This window comes from Prunus dulcis, chromosome 3, assembly GCF_902201215.1.
Source record: "Prunus dulcis chromosome 3, ALMONDv2, whole genome shotgun sequence".
Taxonomy (NCBI): Eukaryota; Viridiplantae; Streptophyta; class Magnoliopsida; order Rosales; family Rosaceae; genus Prunus; species Prunus dulcis.
Window position 1 is genome coordinate 20,030,823 of NC_047652.1, and position 20,968 is coordinate 20,051,790.

Genomic DNA, 20,968 nt, shown 5'->3' on the forward strand with positions numbered 1-20,968 from the left:
ATTTCATAGAGTGGACTTTTATAGATTATTAAAATACACAGTTTCGATCTCTTGGACCACAAGAGTCCAAGATGATGTGGTTACCCACCGTTGAATATTAATCCAATAGTTCAAAAAAGTTTCTTAAAAGGAGTGCAAGAGTGAGTGAACCGTTGAATTTACATCCAACGGTAACTGACCACAAATCTCTTGGACCCCTAATCTCTTGGACCCCTGTAGTCCAAGAGATCGAGACTGTTAAAATACATACGTATGTGTATAATACGAGTATTAAACGTTAAAATGCTAATTTTTTTAAAAATAATATACGTTTTTATCGTTTCGAAATCTCGTGTAAACTTGATTATTGTGTTGTTGAAATGTTAATAAATAAATAAATAATTCACATAAATAAAATTACACCATAAAAATCCAAATATAGAGCCCCCATTGAGGAAAAGATATACCTTTAGAGTCCAAAATATTTCATCCGAGCTCTAAATGAGACTCTATTCACCATTTTTAGACCTCATCTAGAGACTATGATTAGAGATGCCCCAATAAGTTTTATGGCTATAGCGGCTTTATTTCTTTTGTGTTGCATTAATTTCTTTGAGTTCACTTTAATGTATTGACTTTGGATTTCTTTGAGCATAACTCCAAATTTGGTATTCCAAGTCTTCGCATGGGTCTTGGCCAAACAAAGAAAGTACGACTTGTGGTTGTAGAGGTCATAATGATGGATGGACCATTTTGGAAGTGTACAATTCAGAACGTAAAAGCTTCACAAAATAAGATTAATTGTTCTTATGGATTTGTTGTATTCAGAGAAAACTAATTTAGATTGAAATAAAGCACCATTGACTTTATTGAAACGATTAATATGTAAGTCATCTACACGTACGTACATTTTAGATCATATGCATAGGCTTATATCATGCATGACCTCAGTCTCAGATATGCATGATGCATATATTGTTTGCGGATCATTAATGGAATATCAGAGTAAAGTTATCTTGAAAGAAAAACTTTCAAAATCATCACTTCCTATATTCCAGTTGTAATTGGATGTTGATTGATTTGCATTAGGTGGCTGTATGATAAGTGAAAAGGATCCATTAGGGTACGTAGTGTAGTAATTTGGAGTAAATGTTGCCTTCTAGAAAAGGTTATGGGTTCGAGTCTTAGTATTTATGTAGTATGTGTGAGTTTAATATGTTATCGCCACTCTTAGTAAGGAAAGGTCCTCAAAAAAGAGAAAAAAAAAAGGTTACTTAACTTGGTCATTATCCTGTTGCGTTTATATAGTTAACCATGATAGCTGCCAATCCTTCAGTATATACACATATATTCTGGTCCTACTAGACATATAAGATGTTTGTTTCCCGTATAGCTCTTATTTTGGCCACAAAAAATCTAGTACACACATTTAGAATATATGTTATTCTAATTCACTAAATTTCATAGAAATTTGAGTGTAATCATATCACCTCTTTGTACATGTTATAATATGAATGAACCATAAATTTTTTACGGTATAATACCAATAATAATAAATAAAATTCATGTTATAATGCAAAACATCAATGTCGTGACACCCTGCCACTCTTGAATGCCTCTGGTCTACCCCTCGACAATTCCACCACTACCTCCCTTCCCTTCTATAAGAAAAAGGGCCTTGTCTATGGAGGGAAGCCTCATATTGTTAATGTATGCATTTTGAGTTTTTCTTTTGGCTTTCTTTGACAACTTTGTAATAGGATTTCTATTGTTATTTATCAAGCTCAAGTTTAGATTGAGAATAGCTTCTCTAAGTGTTCTTAACTAACAACTATCATATGGAGGTTCATGCAAATTGGTAAAGGTAAATTGTGCATTGCATAACATTGCATTAAACTGTTTTCATACAATGATGACTAGTCATTTGTTTCTTGTATGACTAGTCATCCTTGCTCTCCAACTGGATAACCACTTTAATTGTCCTTTTCTCTTTTCTCTCTCTTGGCTGCCACATCTCATTCTGACCTAAGGGAATTTTTGTCTGTAAAGGCTAAGGGATTCCTCTTTTGGCAAGCCGTCTCTTTTGTGTGGAATTGGAGGAAAGGTTGGTTTTCTATCTTTCCGTTCTTCTTCCTCAAGAGAGAACAATATTTCATCTATGAGTTTTTCCAAATTGATTTCTTTATGAAAAAACTGCATTTGAAATATGAATCTGCATCTAGCTTCATAAAACATTCTCTCATTTATATCTAGGTCAGATTCACTACTGATTTCTTCAAGAGTATGGTTTCTTGAAGAAATTGGTCATTCTCCTTTGAATCCAAATTTTGGTTTCTGTTTGAGTTGAGCTTGCAAGCTGGTGCCATGGGATGAATGAGCTGGAGAAGGAGCTGCCATTGCCATGAAGAACTGAGCTTCAAGTTTTGCTAAGTTGGAGAAGAAGATTGCACAAAGGAGGTATAGCTCATCTTCCTAAATAGATCTAGGTTTTGCTTGAGCTTGCTTGTGTTCCTTTGTAAGAATCTTTTTCTACTTAGTGGATTGCCTGGTCGGTTGATGACCCCCAGTTTTTTCCCAATGTTGGGTTTCTGGGTGAACAATTTCTGTTTGCATCTCTGTAATTTTTCTGGGTTTGTGTTCTTGGTGGTTGACTAGTCATCGTATGAATTCTGGGTTTGTGTTCTTGGTAGTTGACTAGTCATCGTATGAATTGTGGTTGACTAGTCATCATATGAATTATGGGTTTGTGTTCTTAGTGGTTGACCAGTCATTGTATGAATTCTGAGTTTGTATCCTTGTAGTTGACTAGTCATCATTATCTGCTGTTTGGTGTTTGCTTGATTATGTTGTCTTCACACACTTTCACTATAGTTGTTGCTAGCACAGGGGATGCCTAGATTGACGGGTCCTTCTGAGTGCCTAGGTTGTCACTAGTAATTCTCTAGGCTTGTAGGTACATCTTGGTATGCTCTGTGTATGTTATTATTTGGTATAATTCATATCTGACAGTTGACTAGTCATAAGAGCATTTGATCAAGGTCTAGAGTGTGTAGAGTTTGTTGCGTTCTTGGTTGAATATCTTTTAAGTTTACCCCTCGTCACCTAAGTACCATTTTCAATATTGGGTTGGTTTTTGAGGTTGGATGGAGGATTTTCATGAAGCAAATGAACAAGAATGAATAATAGAAGGTTAAACAATTCTGATTCTAAATCAAGTCTTTTTTCTTTTCTCTTTTCGAGAAACCTATAAAATCGTTGGAAAATAATAATAAAGATTTGCCTAAAAATATTCACCAAGCAACCATGAGAGCCATTACAGGGCGCCAAACAAGTAACCATGAGAGCTATATAACACAGAAAAAGGGACCACCGTCTAACTTGTTTTGAATCCGAGTTGAACCCAGGGAGTTCATCAATTCTATGTCAAGAGGTTATTGCTTAGATTGGTTCTTTGTTTCATGTCAAAGATTTAGGGCCCCTACATTATTTTCGTGGGCTTGAAGTTACGAGGTCTTCTGAGGGTTTATTCTTGTCTCAAACTAAGTATGCTTACTTATGAACTGCTGCAGAAATCTGATTTCTTGAGAGCCAAGGCTTGCTCCAGTCCTACAATTTCCCTCATTATATTTAAACGTATTTTGTTTGAAGATTATTTAAGCATATTTTTCAAATAGACTTACTTCGAATATCTTATGTTTGAGGGACCTAACGTATATTTGATTACTTAACATTGTAAATATAAATAATCTATCTAATAGTGTAAATATAATTTACCTAACGTATTTTTGTGCGCATTTTTCATATTTTCAACTGTTTGGCTTCACATCACGTCATGCACATGACGCATGTAAAACTCTTAACTTGTCATTTGAATAATTATATATACATAGAAAATTTGACATACATACGTACCGGTCAAAGAAGATAGACACTACACATACGTATATACACAGAGAAGGTAGAAAGGTAGAAAGGTAGAAAGGTAGAAATATGGTCGTTTTTCAATATATCAAATCAATTGAGGTCCTTACATTTAACGATCATGTAAAAGCTAAATTTGAAGAAGAAAAATCAGAAGAGGAAAATGAAGCATCAAATTTGCGGCCGGATAATCACGTTCCTTTTGTTCTGTCTTAAAAGCGCATTTATGGAAATACACACATTTTGAAATACGTAATGGGTTTGACTTAAACTGATTCTATAAATAACACACAAATTATGCGAGTCTACACAAAGACATCATAACAAAGGCAAAGAGAAGTTCGTCGGTGACTCATACATTGAAAAAAAAATTTAGAAATTTGCATGGATTTGCAAGGATCTTCAGTTAAGTATCTTGTAACCAAGGTTAAACAAGATCTCTTAGCGTCATCACAAGTTGATGTTTATGGTCTTGTACCTCCTTCTCCTTACGACACTGCTTGGCTCTCAATGGTTTCCAACCCTCAACACTCAGATAAACCATTGTTTCAGGTGTGCTTGGATTGGGTGCTCCAACACCAAAACAGAGGAGGCTTCTGGGGTGAGAATATTGCTCATCCCACTTTAGAGTGCCTCACTTCAACTCTTGCTTGCATTGTTGCACTTACCACATGGAATGTTGGTCACGATGCCATTCAGAAAGGTACACATATAAATTCTGGTTCTTTACACGAAAATTAACCAATTTTGTGCATAACTAATTGCTGCAAACTTTGCTTTGTTGTGTTTGTTGGCTCGACTGTGTATATATGTATGTTTAGGGTTGGCATTCATCCATGGAAACACAGGGAGGCTCTTGGAAGAGCAGAATGGTTCTTTTCCTGAGTGGTTTGCAATAGTTTTCCCAGCAATGATTGAACTTGCAGAGACCAAAGGATTACATGTTTACTTTTCTAATGGGCTGGTAGAACAAGTCTTCCTAGAGAGACAAGAAATATTGCAAACGCGCAGGTACGTAGTTTTAAATTTTAATTTCACTTTATTTTTTTATAGGTAGTACACTTATAATAGACTTAATTTGGTGCAGGTGGGTGTCTGGTTGTGGTCAGCAACAGTATTATCCAGCACTCATGTTACAATATCTTGAAGACGGGTTAATCCAATCTCTTGAAGACGGGTTAATCCAATCCCCATCAGCCATTGCATATGCCTTCATGAAGACAGGAAACAAGGAGTTTTTGTTCAGATTGAATTCTATTGTCCAAACATGTGGTTACGGAGGTACGTAGTTTTCTTTTTATATTTTGTCCTTGTTGTCCTAAGTTTGTCACCTATTGTCCAAACATTCTGATCATATATACGTCACTAAATGACGAATTAACAACAATAGGCTTGGCTTGTATATCAAGTGGTCGAAAATAGTTTTTCATGTACATGATGTCATGTATTCGACTTCTACTTCTCAATATTGCTTTTATTAAAAATAAAGAATTACATGGGCTAACATGGTATGATAATTTTGGCATGTTTACAGTTCCTGCGGTCTACCCCTTGGATGAAGACCTTGTAAAGATTCTTCTAATTAACCAGATTGAGACGCTGGGGTTAGCAGAGCATTTCATGGAGGAGATTACAAGTTTGCTGGCCCAAGTTTACAGGTGACAATCAATCCTAATATACAACATTAATTAAGTACATATGCAATTAAAATGTACATATAATTAATCTGGTTGGTTAATTTTAATTTTAATTTTTTAAATTAAATCAGAAGTTATATAAGCTGCAAAGAATCAAAGAGTATGGGAAAGCATGCAATCCCACTACAAATTTATACACATGCTCTCTCATTTCGACTTCTGAGACTACATGGTTATAGAGTTTCTCCTCGTAAGGATCAATGCTAATTACATATGTTTATTAGTTATTGTACTAAACTTTGTTAATTTAATATTTAATTCATTTGCGTTTTGCAATTATTTTTGCAGGGAAGTTCTGCAGGTTCCTAGAGGATGAAGATATAGTGACGTACATAGAAGAGTACCATGACCTTTTTTTGAGTGCCATGTATAATGTATACAGGGCAACTGATGTTACTTTTACTGGAGAAAATCAACTTGAGGATGCCAGGGCATTCTCAAGAAGAATTCTAGAAAAGGAAACAATGAAAAATTGTGCGAATTTGGTCCGACCTATTAGTATGACTAATTTGCAAGGCCAGGTATATTTTATAGGCTTATTTACTATTTCATTTCATGGAATAGACACTCAGTCTCACTTTACCATCTCAAACTGAAATTTTCTTATTTAATCCCGTGAATCTCTAAAAATTGCTGAAATTTTTTCACTTTATCACTTCTGTCCATTTCCATTCACAAAACCGTTAAGGCCTCGTTTGGGATTGCTTTTTTTCACTAAAAATCTGCTTCACTTTAAAGTTAAGCAGTTTAAAGTGTTTGGTAAAAATAAAATATCCTGATTATTTTTAAAGCAATGGCTTTTTGACAGCAGCTTTTAAAAGCAGGCTCCGGGTTGCTTTTCAAAATTGCTTTCAAAAGAAGCAGAGATGAGCCTTTAATGGATTTTTTTAATTCCCAAAATACCATTATTCATTTTAAAAAATGAAACCACCTCCACTTCCACATCCAACTCCACCACCTCCACCACCACACACCACCTCCACAACCACCACCACCACCACCACCACCACCCCACATCCTCATCCTCTACCACCACCACCACAACTACCACCTCTTCCACCACCCCCACCTCGTCCACCACCATGACCACCACCACCTCCACCTCCACAACTGCCATTCCCACCACCACCACTGCCACAACCCCCAACTCCACCTTTATCATCACCACCACCTTCACTCCACCACTACCACTACCACCACATGATTAGCACATAACACTTTCAACATCATGTCTATTTTAGTCATTATTCACAGGTATAACAGTTTTATATTAAAATTTACCAAACGATTTTGACACAGTTTTTTGTACTAACAGCACTTTAAAAATATTGTTTACCAAACATGGAGCTGCTTTACTTTACAACTAATTATTTTCAAAGTACAGCAGAAGCAATTTTTTTTTTTTTTTTAAAGTGACAGCATAGGTATTCTAGTAATTTTAGCTCCTTATCTTCTCTCTTATCTCTGTCCCTTTGCCTCTCTCTTCTCTCTCCTATCTTTTCTCTTTTCTCTTCTCTCTTCTCTCAGCCTCTTTCTCCTCTCTGCCTCTCTCTCTTCTCTCCCCCTGCCAACAGATAAGAAAAATATGAATAAAATACATACGTCAATATCTGACAAAATTTTAATCTATAATGTTATTATTTAAGAAATATGTGAATTTGCCTTATTATACTCGATAATTTTAATTAGTTACTTAATCAGACTCCTTAATTTGTTGCATATTTCCCTTGTTGTAGATTAAGCATGAACTTAGTATCCCATGGCTTGCTCGGTTGGATCATCTAGAGCACCGGAGGTGCATTGAGAGGAAAGAAACTCTTGGTCCATGGACAGGAAATTCCTTATCCTATAGGTAATTACTAATGCTAAATACAATTAGATTAAGGGATCAATTGCGGTTAATTACTTGATTAAGCAGTTTGATTAATTATTCCTGCAGATTATTATCTTGTCAAATCAATGCCATGCTGCTACAACTTGCCATTGAGAATTATACCCTAAGACAGTCCATATTCAGAAATGAATTAAAGGAGTTAGAAAGGTACTCCTAATTGTTTTATTTATTTATTTTATTTTAATCAGTCTTGTAAAATGAAAACACTTTTTTTTTTTTTTTTTTTTTGTGTGGTGAAAAATGATATGCAGGTGGTCAAAGGAAATGGGTCTTGCTATCAAAGTCCTGTAATGGGTTTTTTAAGAGCACTTGTGCTATCAAAGTCCAAGGGAACTCAAGGAAAGACTTAGTGACCAAGCCTTACTCTAGAATCTTATCACTTGAGATGAGAAACCCATCTATTTATACAATCTTTTCAAAGCCCAAAGCTTACATCTATTAGCTTTTTTAATGTGGCCGCTGGTATATCGAACGCTTCCTTTTATGTATGCACTAAGTCTCAGTGTGTTTATATAATATAATTTGATAGAGTGGAGACTTCCACCTTATATATAAAATAATTTTGAAGAGTGGACTTCCGTAGATTATTATACATATTCCCTTGCTTCTTTTTTATTGGTAGCTACCGATTCAGTATTTCAAATTGAAGTGGGCTAAATTTACTTTACTTACAAAACTTGAATGAAGGAGCAGAATTAGTGGGGTCAACATGCAAAGATTTCCACTTTTTTTCTTAAAAAGACTGAACCTGTTATAAAGTAAGAAGTGAAGTTCACATGAATAAAGTAAGGGGATATTAGTCAAAAGATGAAATTATGATGTTGGGAGAAAATGTTGAAGATGCGAGTATAGCCGCGCGGCTATACTATTTATAAATAAATAAGGGACCCGCCTAGCGCGTGTGAAAACAAGTATAGCTGCGCAGCTATACTAATTCGAAAAAAAAATTACCGTGGTATGATAAAGAAAGATGGCATCCAAAAAGATGATAAAGGAACTTCAAAATCTGAAACATTATGTGCAGTAACCAGAACCAGATTTGATCTTAAATGGAGGCTATCTAGATAGATTAAACCTATATTACTTCACCTCTCCTTTTGTGAGAGTTTTTCATCTCTCCTTTGTGAGAGCTTTTCATCTCTCCTTTGTGAGAGTTTTATCTGTATTGTTATGGCTTGTTTTTTTCAAGCTTTATTTCTTTTTTATTATTCTAAGTTTGCAATCTTAGTTGGGATACCTATGCCAGAATTTCTTCGATCCTGCCTGATCGTTAGTGAAGACACACTAGATGGATGATAAATCTCATGTCAATTTTATAGGTAAAACACCTCCATTTTGCGCCACCACGACTTCATCATCTACCACCCCTTGGATATTTGACAGTGGAGCCACCAGTCATATAGCGCCTCCTTGTGCATTATGCATTACCACGCCTCTGAATTCTAGTGTTAATTTACATGATGGGTCTGATGCAAAAATCAAAGGCCTTGGTTCTTCTTCCCTTGGTCCCAATTTGTTTGTTGATGAGGTTCTTTGTGTGCCTTCTTTTGTTAAGAATTAGGAAAAGTTAATTTAGTTTCCTTGTTTATATTGATTGTAATTGATTTAGAGTAGCCTCCAAGTAACCTACTAGTTTTCTTTGCAAAGCTTGTAAACCTTGTATGTATACTTAGCCTTTTAGGCTCTATCAATATAATCGAGAATTATTCTTCTCAATACAATCACCAATTTAACATGGTATCATAGTGAGCTAATTGACTAGGCAAGAATTACTAGGCATTTACCCAATACGTGGTGTTCACGTGTTGGGCTTGCTTGTTTATCCTTACCCCTTATCCAATACGTGGTGTTCATGTGTTTGGCTTGAATATTTGACTCTGATGTAGAATTGGCTACACGTGTAGCTAACTACGTACGTAAGGGGACGTGTTGAAGAATGTAAAGTCCCACATTTTAAACTTGACTAAATAATTACAATATATAATGAGTGGTTCCACTATTGATAGCATCGAGGCCTTTTGTATAAAACGTCACACTTACTAAACATGTGATTAAATTGAAGACTATAAGGGGCTGCCCTACTTTCATTTATTTATTTTTAACTACAAAACTTGTACAATCAAACGGTTTGGCAAGAACAAAAATAAAGGCAAAACAAAACTTTTTGGCAAAAAACATGTACATAGAAAAAAAAAACCCAACAACCAAACGTGCATTGCAGTTAAAAGTTCTTTAGAATATAATACTAATAAATAAAAAGACATATTGGTGAATTTCTAACCCGAGACCACAAAAATCCTTTCTTCTTTTTACTTTCCAAATTTAATGTTTGGCTTCATGCATGCAAAACATCAATTTTCACGACATTGAGTGTGTCTGGTCTTCGTCTTTGTACCTCTCAAGTCTCAACTTGGCCCTTTACCACAAGTTGAGTGTGTCTGGTATTCGTCTTCGTACGTACCTCTCAAGTCTCAATAGTATCATATCATGTTGCACGTTGTGTGGTCCAAGAAGCCAAAGCTATCACTGAATAGTTGTGTGTTAGCTGGTTGAGATATTTATAAATGTCGGCCGGCTACCCTCTTCATAATTCTCAAACAAAACGGCACATGCATGGTCGCTTTTCAATCAAATCAATGTCCTTACTCCATGACAATCATCTAAACTAAAATTTAAATTGGAACAACTTCGACGAAACCAGGGGAGGAAAAAATGAAGCATCAAATTTGAGGCCGGAGATCCACCAGATTGACAAATACCATTACAGCACCTGCGCTAGGGAACTCAAGGAAAGACCTAGTGGCCAAGCCTTACTCTAGAATAATCTTATCAGTTAAGATGACAAACCCAACTAATCTTTTTCTTCAAGGAAGATGATAATTGATAAAGGAATTTCAAAACTTGTCTGGAACGGAGGCTATCTAGATAGATATAGTGTCACTTTTTAAGACAATAACTTAGGGATTAAGCTCATCCACCGCGATTCCCCAGAATCACCAGTCTACCAGCCCAACCTCACACAAGCAGAAAGAACTCAAAACCTCATTCTCCTACTATCCAATGTTAATGTTCTGCGTTCAATAGTTGACCATCAAGAGGTACTTTCTCCTGGATTGTTCGACCAGCCTACGAAATCATGGAATGAGCACCGGTGAACTACTTCTCTTGGATTCCTGGCCTCACGAGATCATGCTGACACCGAGACTTTTCGATTTGTGCTACCAAAGACCAGCATGACGAAGACATGGATATAACAATCTTGCAACTATCACATTCCATTTGTGTGGTGCTGATCTTATGCTGCAGCCTCCGAGTGCCTTTTCTGTGGGTCTCGATCAGAGCCGAAAAGAGTATTTTTTATTGGCAATGATATCCTCAGGGCTTTCCCAACTTGAAAGCCTCATAGGTGTATACCATCGTTTCATATTTGATCTTAACAGAAAGACATTGCGTTTTGGACTCGAAGATTGCATTCGAAATTTATAAATTGTTATTGTCATGTCTTGCTACCTAGTTAGCTAGCTAGAGTGCTTGCAACCATAAGGAATTATTATCAAAACAGGAGGAAATGAATAAAATTTTCGAAGAAAAATTCAACCTCTCTTGCCTTGAACATGCATATGTGTGTGACTCTATTTGTCTTAAAACTTTTCCTTCTCTTATCATTGAGATGTTGTGATGTATGTGAAAGTTGAAGGATGAGAGAGGACATGTTGCAAGGTGAAGCGTGTAGGAGAATTGGTCTCTCTTCTAAAGAAAACTCGAGGGGTGGGATACCAAGATAAATCAATTAATTTGTCTTAATTAACTACAGAACCTATGCTGCAAAATATTAAAGCCATCTTTGCCATTACTTAGGTTACAATCTGCACCTCCGGAAAAACCATGTCAGGGTTCTAAATAAGTTTCAAACAAGATTGCTCAAAACACAACTGGAATTGCCACACAGAAACAGTGGCAGTGGTATTGCATTTATTTATTATATTGAATCAAAGGTACATCAGATGACGAGGACAAGAGTCCAGATGAGAACACAACACCGTCAAGATAATTACAATGAGTTTACAGGTGAGATAGATAAGGATACAAGATAAGCTTTAGGGAGGCTCATGAGCAGCTATGGGTTGTCTTGTCTATCACTTGGTACAATAATGTCTCATCCGCAGAGTACTATTATTTTTCCTGCGGTGCATTAGCAAATTCATTTTTCTTGTGTATTTGTTGTACGTATTCTGACAAAACTTATCATTTGCATTGAAATAAAGCACCATGGACTTTATTGGAACGATCAACTCTGCACACACTTTAGACTTTAGATTATAGATTATTAACTCCGCATATTTTTTCTAATTGTCATTTTTTAATTGGTTCTTAGTGTGTTAAAATTTTATAAGAACTAATTAGAAAATAACAAGTGGCTAGTTTTGAGTTTTTCACTCCAAATAGGTTCTATAAGAGTTTTTGTATATTATGTCATGCTAAAATGAGTTAATCAAATTTGAGTATGACAATCGCACCTTCAATATAAATACGTCACCAGTTTTTTTAGAATATATATAATACTAATAAATAAAACGCATGTTATATATAATATTGGTGAATTAGGGACACCCACGCCAACAAAATCCTTATACTTTCCAAATTTAACATGTCCAAATGTTTGGCTTTAAGCATGCAAAACATCAATGTCGTGACAATAGCGGTGACCCTCTCTATCTCTCTTGAACTTGACTTACTATGTCTGGTCTACGTAGGTACCTAAGAAGTTTTGGGCCAATAATTACATTGCACGTGTTGTGTGTGGTCAGCAAGAAGCTCAGAGTAGTATGTTAGCAGGTTGAGAAATTCATAAATGTCGGCCGGGTACCCTAGCTAGTCCTCGGTCGTCTTTGTAATTCTCAAACAAAACGGCAAATGTGACATATTATTTATTATATGGTCCTTACTAAATTGGAACAACTTGGAAGAAATAGAGGAGGAAAAATGAAGCATCAATTTGCGGCCGGATCAGGTCCACCACCAGATTGACAGACTTCAAAATTCTACATCCAGCATGTATCCATGTTAATTTCTTAGAATTTTCATGTGTAAACACTGATAAAAAGAAGCAAAAGACGATTAGAATTCCAGATGTTATCCTTATAATTAATGAAGTGCAACTAGCCTTGAGTTCGTTATCTTAAATTATACCAGCATTTGCCCAACGTATGTGTACTTTCGTGGAAACCCACATTATTAATGTAGTCTGGATTTTGGACACAGGGCACGATTATTTGGTCCTACCTACAAAAGCGGCCCGCAATTCGTTCATACCAGGACTCGACATAGTAGAAATTGATTTTGTTCTGCACTCACTTTCAATGTACTTAAAGGGCACTTATGGAAATACACACTTGTTGAAATACCTAATGGTTTGAGTTAAACTGATTTTATATAAATAGCACACAGATTATGTGAGAATCTACACAAAAAATACTAAGAAAAGGAAAAAGTAGTGTGCGTGTGACTCTGAATTAAAAAAATATATTTTGCATGGATTCGCAAGAATTTCTAGTTAAGAATCTTTTAATGAAGGTTAAACAAGATCTCTTAGCGTCATCAGAATTTGATGTTTATTCTCTTGTGCCTCCTTCTCCTTATGACACTGCTTGGTTCTCAATGGTTCCCAACCCTCAACAATCAGATCAACCATTGTTTCAGGGGTGCTTGGATTGGGTGCTCCAACACCAAAACAGAGGAGGCTTCTGGGGTGAGAATATTGCTCATCCCACCATACAGTGCCTCACTTCAACTCTTGCTTGCATTGTTGCACTTACCACATGGAATGTCGGCCACGATGCCATTCAGAAAGGTACACACGCACATATATATATAGTTTTTCTCTAATCTCGACGTTGGGATTCTATTAAAATCCTGTTCTCTAATCATTATTGGACTGTTTCAATTACCAAACATTACACTCTTTCAGTAGCTTAAATCAAGAGAACCATACTTTTAAAAAAAAAGTAACCAATTATACCTGAAAATTAACCAATTTTGCCCATAACTACTTGCTGCAAACTTTGCTTTGTTGTGTTTGTTGACTCGACTGTGTGTATATGTATGTTTAGGGTTGGCATTCATCCATGGAAACACAGAGAAGCTCTTGGAAGAGCAGAATGGTTCTTTTCCTGAGTGGTTTGCAATAGTTTTCCCAGCAATGATTGAACTTGCAGAGACCAAAGGCTTACATGTTTACTTTTCTAATGGGCTAGTAGAACAAGTCTTTCTAGAGAGACAAGAAATATTGCAAACGCGCAGGTAGTTTTAAATTTTAATTTCGCTTTATTTTTTATATGTAGTACACTTATAATAGACTTAATTTGGTGCCTGGTTCTCATATCCCAAGTGTGAAAATTTATCTAGCTAGTTTTTGTAAGTCTTTACTAAACCTTTATACAATAATACTAACCTTGTTCAGCCATTGTAATTTGTAGCAGTAGACTATCTTGATTTCGTCTAGAGAGTCTTCTACCCTATGCAGCACTTTAGTTTCTCTTTCTCTTAGATAGGGTGAGATCTGATTTGAGAGGGATGTTTGCTGCAAGGGGAGGGACCTCTATTTATATGTGCATCACTCATAAAGCTTTGCCTATCAAGAAGCGTTTGAGTGTCCTTTTTGCATTAGAATAGGTTTGTTTCAATCCATGTTATATTAGGTATCCTGATAATACTTGTATTTAACTTTAATAAGCTTTATACAAGTATTATCTCATAAGGATTGAGTTCTATTTCCTGATCAAACCAAAACTCGAATCCTCTTAGGATTAGAAGAACATCTTTTATGGGCTGAGACAATAAATCGTCTTACAGTTTTCTGTTGGGGCAGGTGGGTGTCTGGTTGTGGTAAGCAACAGAATTATCCAGCACTCATGTTAAAATATCATGAAGACGGGTTAATCCAATCCCCATCAGCCATTGCACATGCTTTCATGAAGACAGGAAACAAGGAGTTTTTGGTCAAATTGAATTCTATTGTCCAAACATGTGGTTATGGAGGTACGTAGTTTTCTTTTTATATTTTGTAGTATATGATGTCATTGTTGTCCTACTTGCATGTGACTAGTGTTCATATATACGTCACTAAATCACAAATTAACCACAATAGGTTTGGCTTGTATATCAAGTGGTTGATCATGTACATGAGGTCATGTGTTCAAGTTTCGCTCTTCGATATCGTTTTTATTAAAAATAAAAAAACTACATGGGCTAACATAGTAGGACAATTTTGGTACGTTTACAGTTCCTGCGGTCTACCCCTTGGATGAAGACCTTGTAAAGATTCTTCTAATTAACCAGATTGAGACGCTGGGGTTGGCAGAGCATTTCATGGAGGAGATTACAAGTTTGCTGGGCCAAGTTTACAGGTTACAGCCAGCCCTAATATTCAACATTAATTAATCATATTTATATATAGATATTTAACATGTGCATATAATTAATCTGGTTGATTAATTATTTTTGTCTAAAAGCAGAAGTTACATCAGCTGCGAAGAACCGAAGAGTATGGCAAAGAATGCGATGCCAATACAACTGTATAAACATTCCCTCGCATTTCGACTTCTAAGACTTCATGGTTATAGAGTTTCTCCTCGTAAGGATCAATGATAAGTACATATATGTTTATTAATTGAATTGCATATTAAACTGTTGAAGAATTTAAAGTCCCACCACACATTGGAAAATTTTGACAAAATAAATATAATATATAATGAGTGGTTCCACAACTAATATCACCGAAACCTTTTTGTGACAAACTTCTTTGAAATTTAACATAGTATCATAGCGGGAGAGGCTACAACAAGAAGTTTAAAGTGAGGAGGCTATTTGGGAAGGCCAATCCCACCATCAAAACATTTAAAATGTTTAAGTCCCATGATTTCTTTACATTTGTTGATGGTGAGATTAACCTTCTCAAATAGTCTCCTCACTTTAAACTCTTCATTATAGCCTCCCCGATATCAAAGCAAGTTGATTGACTAGACCTGAATTACTGGTCGTTTACCCTTACCCTATATCAAATACGTGGTATTCATGTGTTGGGCTTGAATGTTTACCCTTACTCCTTACCTAATACGTGATATTCATGTGTTGGGCTTGAATGATTGACTCCGTGATGTGGATTTCACTGCACATGTGGCCCACTCTGTGGTGGTACCACTTGCGGGGGCATGTTGAAGAATATAAAGTCTCACATCAAAAACTTGATCAAATAAAATATAACATATAATGAATTGTTGCACTACTAATATCACCGGGGCCTTTTATTTTAAAAATCTTACACGTACTCGGCTTTGTAAATAATTAAGTTGGGGATAATATCGATATTGTTAGTAGTGGACCGATAGTCCGTCTCTTTGAAATTTAACATAAACTTTGTTGATTGAATATTAATTTGCGTTGCAATTACTTTTGCAGGAAATTTCTGCAGGTTCCTCGAGGATGAAGATATAGTGGCTTACATAGAAGAGCATCGGGAGCTTTTCTTGAGTGCCATGTATAATGTATACAGGGCAACTGATGTTACCTTTACAGGAGAAAATCAGCTTGAGGATGCCAGGGCATTCTCAAGAAGAATACTAGAAAAGGAAACAATGAAAGATTGTATGAATTTGGTCCGACCTATTAGTATGACTAATTTGCAAGGCCAGGTAAATATAAATTATAAATAGGACTAACTACAAAACACCCCTAGGTATTAGTTTTTTAAAAGAATATTTATTGTTTTATTATTTTAAGGATTGTTTAATTATTTTTATTGACACATCAGCACAAAAGTGGGTCCCTCACTTGCCACATCATTAGTTTAATAGAAAACTAGACGGTCAAATTAACGGAATGTGTAAATTGATCGAATCTTAAAACGTTGGGATGTAAATTGATGAAATTGAAACCCCGAGGCCCATACTGAGAATGACCCCAAATATTTAGGTAGCCCAAATAAATTTTACAATAAATTAAAAAAAATAACAACAAAATATATACCTGTATTATTCGACAAAATTTATGAATAAAAAAAATATTGTAAAAAGTTAGGCCATTATTATTCATTTAAAATTTTAATTTTTTTATTTAATAATATGTGAAAAATATTTATATAATATGTGAATTTTCTTTAGCATACTTGATAATTCTAATTAGTTACTTAATTTGTTGGATATTGTGTAGATTAAGCATGAACTTAGTATTCCATGGCTTGCTCGTTTGGATCATCTAGAGCACAGGAGGTGCATTGAGAGGGAAGAAAGTCTTGGTCCATGGACAGCAAATGCCTTATCCTATAGGTAATTACTAATACTAAATTCAAATTAGAAGAAAGGCAGTCAAATTTTCACAATCAGATCAATTGCTGTTAATTACCTGATTAACCGGTTTGATTAATTATTTCCCGCAGATTATCATCTCAAAGCAATGCCACGCTGCTACAACTTGCCATTGAGAATTATACCCTAAGACAGTCCATATTCAGAAATGAATTAAAGGAGTTAGAAAGGTACTCCTAACTGTTTTATTTATTTATTTTATTTTAATCAGTCTTGTAAAATGAAAACACCTTCTTTCTTTTTTCTTTTTTTTTTGGTGGTGAAAAATCATATGCAGGTGGTCAAAGGAAATGGGTCTTGCTGCCATGGGATTTGCTCGACAGAAAACCACATACTGCCATTTTGCAGTCGCTTCAACCGCATCAAACTCTTCCCTTTCAGATGTACGGCTGGCAGTTGTGAAGAGTGCAATTCTTGTTACAGTTGCTGATGATTTTTTTGATAGGGAAGGTTCAATGGATGAACTGGAAGCTCTTGCCAATGCCGTCAACAGGTACTGTAATGTTAAACAATGATTCTTGTATACCCCCACGACCACGATTATATAAAGTTCTTCTCACAATATTTAACCACAAGACTCATTGTTATGTGGTGAATTACGAACACCAAAGAAGTTTTACATAATATAATTCTCGCATTCAAAAATACTTTCTCAAAATAATTTACTAACTAATGTTGATATATCATATAAAATCAGATGGGAGCCAAAAGGCCTGACAGGACATGGCAAAACTATATTCAATGCTCTCAAAGATTTTGTTGACGACATTTCTGGGAAATTCTTCAATAAAAATGGATATGACATAAAGGCATATCTCCAGGATCTAGTAAGACTTTACTTTCAAATTTCAGTTGACAATATTTTCTTACACTTGTGCGTAGCATTATGGTAAAAAAAGCTTGTTACTTATTTTCAACTTTTTACCAAATGAATCTTAGTGGTGCCAAACCTTTGCAAGCTGGTTAAAGGAAGCAGAGTGGAGCAGAAATGGGCATGCCCCATCAACAGTTGAGTACCTCCAAGTGGCCGCAACCTCTATTGCTTCACATACTATTCTTCTTCCAGCTGCTTTTCTGCTTAATCCACCCCCAGAAATAGACATCCTCAAGAAAAGGCAGCCACTTACGAATTCACTTATGCTTTTAACAAGGCTTTTGAATGAAATTAGAAGCTACCAGGTACATATTTAATGATCAAATTCTTAATTAATTGTCATTATGTTTAGTAATCTCTTAATTTTCATTTGTTAATGGTATAATTGCAGAAGGAGCAAGAGGAGGGAAAGCCAAACCTTGTTCTGCTATACATGAAGGAGAATCCAAATTTGGGGGTTGAAGAATCAATAGCAATTATACAGAAGACATTGGATGAAAAGAAGAAAGAGTTTCTAGAACTGGCTCTGATTAGTGATGAAATGCCAGAAGCATGCAAACAACTTCACCTTCACTGCCTCAAAGCATTTCAGATGTTTTTCAATTCTACAAATGCATTTGACTCCCCAACAGAGTTGCTTGCTCACATCAACAAAGCAATTTTTGATCCCTTGAGAGTGGAGGATGTGCAAGGATCATTTATGCCACTCAACTCTTTTCAAAGCACTCTTGGTTTGAAGAAGGATAAAAGTTTGGCTAGCCATGGAAAATCCCATTACAGCTCCTCTAAGCCCTGTAATGGGTTTTTTAAGAGCACTTGTGCTATCAAAGTCCAAGGGAACTCAAGGAAAGACTTAGTGACCAAGCCTTACTCCAGAATCTTATCACTTGAGATGAGAAACCCAACTATTTATACAATCTTTTCAAAGCCCAAAGCTTACATCCATTAGCTTTTTTATATGTGGCCGCTGGTATATCGAACGCTTCCTTTTATGTATGCACTAAGTCTCAGTGTGTTTATATAATATAATTTGATAGAGTGGAGACTTCTACCTTATATATAAAATAATTTTGAAGAGTGGACTTCCGCAGATTATTATACATATTCTTCCCTTGCTTCTTTTTTATTGGTAGTTACGGACTCAGTATTTCAAATTGGAGTGGGCTAAATTTACCTTACTTAACAAAACTTGAATGAAGCAGCAAAATTAGTGGGGTCAACATGCAAAGATTTCCACCTTTTTTTTTTTAAAAGACTGAACATGTTATAAAGTAAGAAGTGAAGTCCACATGAATAAAGTAAGGGGGTATTAGTCAAAAGATGAAATTATGATGTTGGGAGAAAATGTTGAAGATGCGAGTATAGCCGCGCGGCTATACTATTTATAAATAGACAAGGGACCCGCCTAGCGCGTGTGAAAACAAGTATGGCCGCGCGGCTATACTAATTTGAAAAAAAAATTACCGTGGTATGATAAACAAAGATGGCATCCAGAAAGATGATAAAGGAACTTCAAAATCTGAAACATTATGTGCAGTAACCAGAACCAGATTTGATCTTAAATGGAGGCTATCTAGATAGATATCGTGTCACTTTCCAAGACAATAACTTGTGGATTAATGTTTTGTTAAATTAGAAAGGTTGCTTTCGAGATGAAGCTTCACTTTTGAAGCCTACAAAAAGAGCTCAAATCGCCTAGACTTGATAAGCATGTACATGCATTAACTTCCTAATCTCTGCTGTGTGTTCAAGCCTTACAGTCCACATTATAAATTATGGATCCTTAAGTTTTATTTCCTGGAAGTTTCACATAACATTACTCAACAATTGCAATGGCCAACGAAGCCCAGTCGCATTTCTCTGTCTCTACATTCTGTCATCAACTCTGTTGCTATCAAGAATTACCATGGCAAACCCTGGATTGAGCATTAAGCTCATCCACCCCGATTCCCAACCCAACCTCACACAGTCACACAGAACTCAAAAACTCATTCTCCTATCCAAACCTCGCGCCATGCGCCTAACGAAAGACTTGCATTCCAAGTACATCAATAATTCCAATGCTAATGTTGTGCCTGCAAAAATTTATTATCAAAAAGACTCTACCTACATGGCACAAGTGAGCACAGGCACATTCAGGAGGACACCCCCAATTTCTTACTTCCTTGACGTGGACACGGGGAGTGGCATTATATGGATCCAATGCCAAGAGTGTAGAAATCCAGGACACCACTGCTTTTACCAGAGACAACCCCTTTTCCCCTCTTTGGAATCCCTTTCTTATCAAAAACTTGTTTGTAATCGCCACCCCCTTTGCTTTCCCGGAAGATGCATTGGGAACTTTTGCTCCTACCTTGTGCAGTACGACGATGGTGCTACATCCGAAGGCTACCTTGCATCAGAAACCTTTAATTTCGATTCAAATTCAACTTCTCGAAACGTAGTTTTTGGGTGTGGTATTAATCAGATCAAAATGGATAGGTATGGTACTGGGGGTGGTAATGTTGCTGGCATATTAGGCTTGGGATGGTCATCTCATTCCCTTGTCAACCAATTAGGCCCTAATAGCACAAGCCAAGTTCTCATATTGCCTCCAAACAACGCACAATAACAATCATACACATGACACATATCTTTGATTTGGTACAGACATACAAAGCAGAACAGAATTACCTCAGACGGTCAATTGGGCCACTTGCCAATCCAAATTATTCTATTTCCAAGAGCATGTCTTATAAAAGACCTCCAAGGAACTCTAGTTTTCCAATGTGGGACTAATTTCAACTCATGTTTGCAATGCTAAAACCAATAAAACTAAATTTTGTTACTGCACACATTATTTGTCGTAGAGAATTGCATGCTGAGTTGTAGTGTTCTTGGTAATTGCTTCACTTTTCAAACAAAATTGGTCACAAGTGGAAGATGAACATCTTTGCAACGTACACATGTCATATATGAAATATTATCTCTGAATAGTATTTTAATTCAATTAAACAATACATAATAGTGGAATGTATAAGTGTTGTACCATAATTTTTCTCAAAATAATAAAATATGAAGGGCCTTAAAATATAGTCCTACATGGCTGAAGATTGAAAATTTTAGTCATACACTATTCTTTAAAAAATTAATAGTTTGAAGGGCTAAATTTATAGCCCTGAACTACATTTAGCATCTTCTAACTTACAGGGTGCAGCTCCTCAAACCACTAGTCAAAAAAGAAGTTTGAAACCAACCACGA

At 35.9% G+C, this 20,968-nt stretch overlaps 2 protein-coding genes and 1 pseudogene across 2 annotated transcripts; all 3 read left to right on the forward strand.

The window, feature by feature from the left end:
• The first annotated feature begins 4,366 nt into the window (after positions 1 to 4,366).
• On the forward strand, positions 4,367 to 7,782 carry LOC117621950 (annotated as a pseudogene).
• Positions 7,783 to 13,059: 5,277 nt separating this feature from the next.
• Positions 13,060 to 18,702, forward strand: LOC117621951 (S-linalool synthase-like). The gene is made up of 12 exons (XM_034352476.1): positions 13,060 to 13,342; positions 13,602 to 13,791; positions 14,360 to 14,529; positions 14,774 to 14,897; positions 15,006 to 15,124; positions 15,949 to 16,181; positions 16,699 to 16,814; positions 16,925 to 17,023; positions 17,131 to 17,346; positions 17,551 to 17,680; positions 17,793 to 18,032; positions 18,119 to 18,702. Exons 1-12 carry the CDS (start codon positions 13,060 to 13,062, stop codon positions 18,674 to 18,676), a joined length of 2,478 nt encoding a protein of 825 aa, XP_034208367.1. The 3' UTR covers positions 18,677 to 18,702.
• A 931-nt stretch (positions 18,703 to 19,633) lies between these two features.
• On the forward strand, positions 19,634 to 20,338 carry LOC117621952 (aspartic proteinase nepenthesin-2-like). Its single transcript, XM_034352477.1, has one exon. It carries the CDS (start codon positions 19,634 to 19,636, stop codon positions 20,336 to 20,338), a length of 705 nt encoding a protein of 234 aa, XP_034208368.1.
• Positions 20,339 to 20,968: the final 630 nt, after the last annotated feature.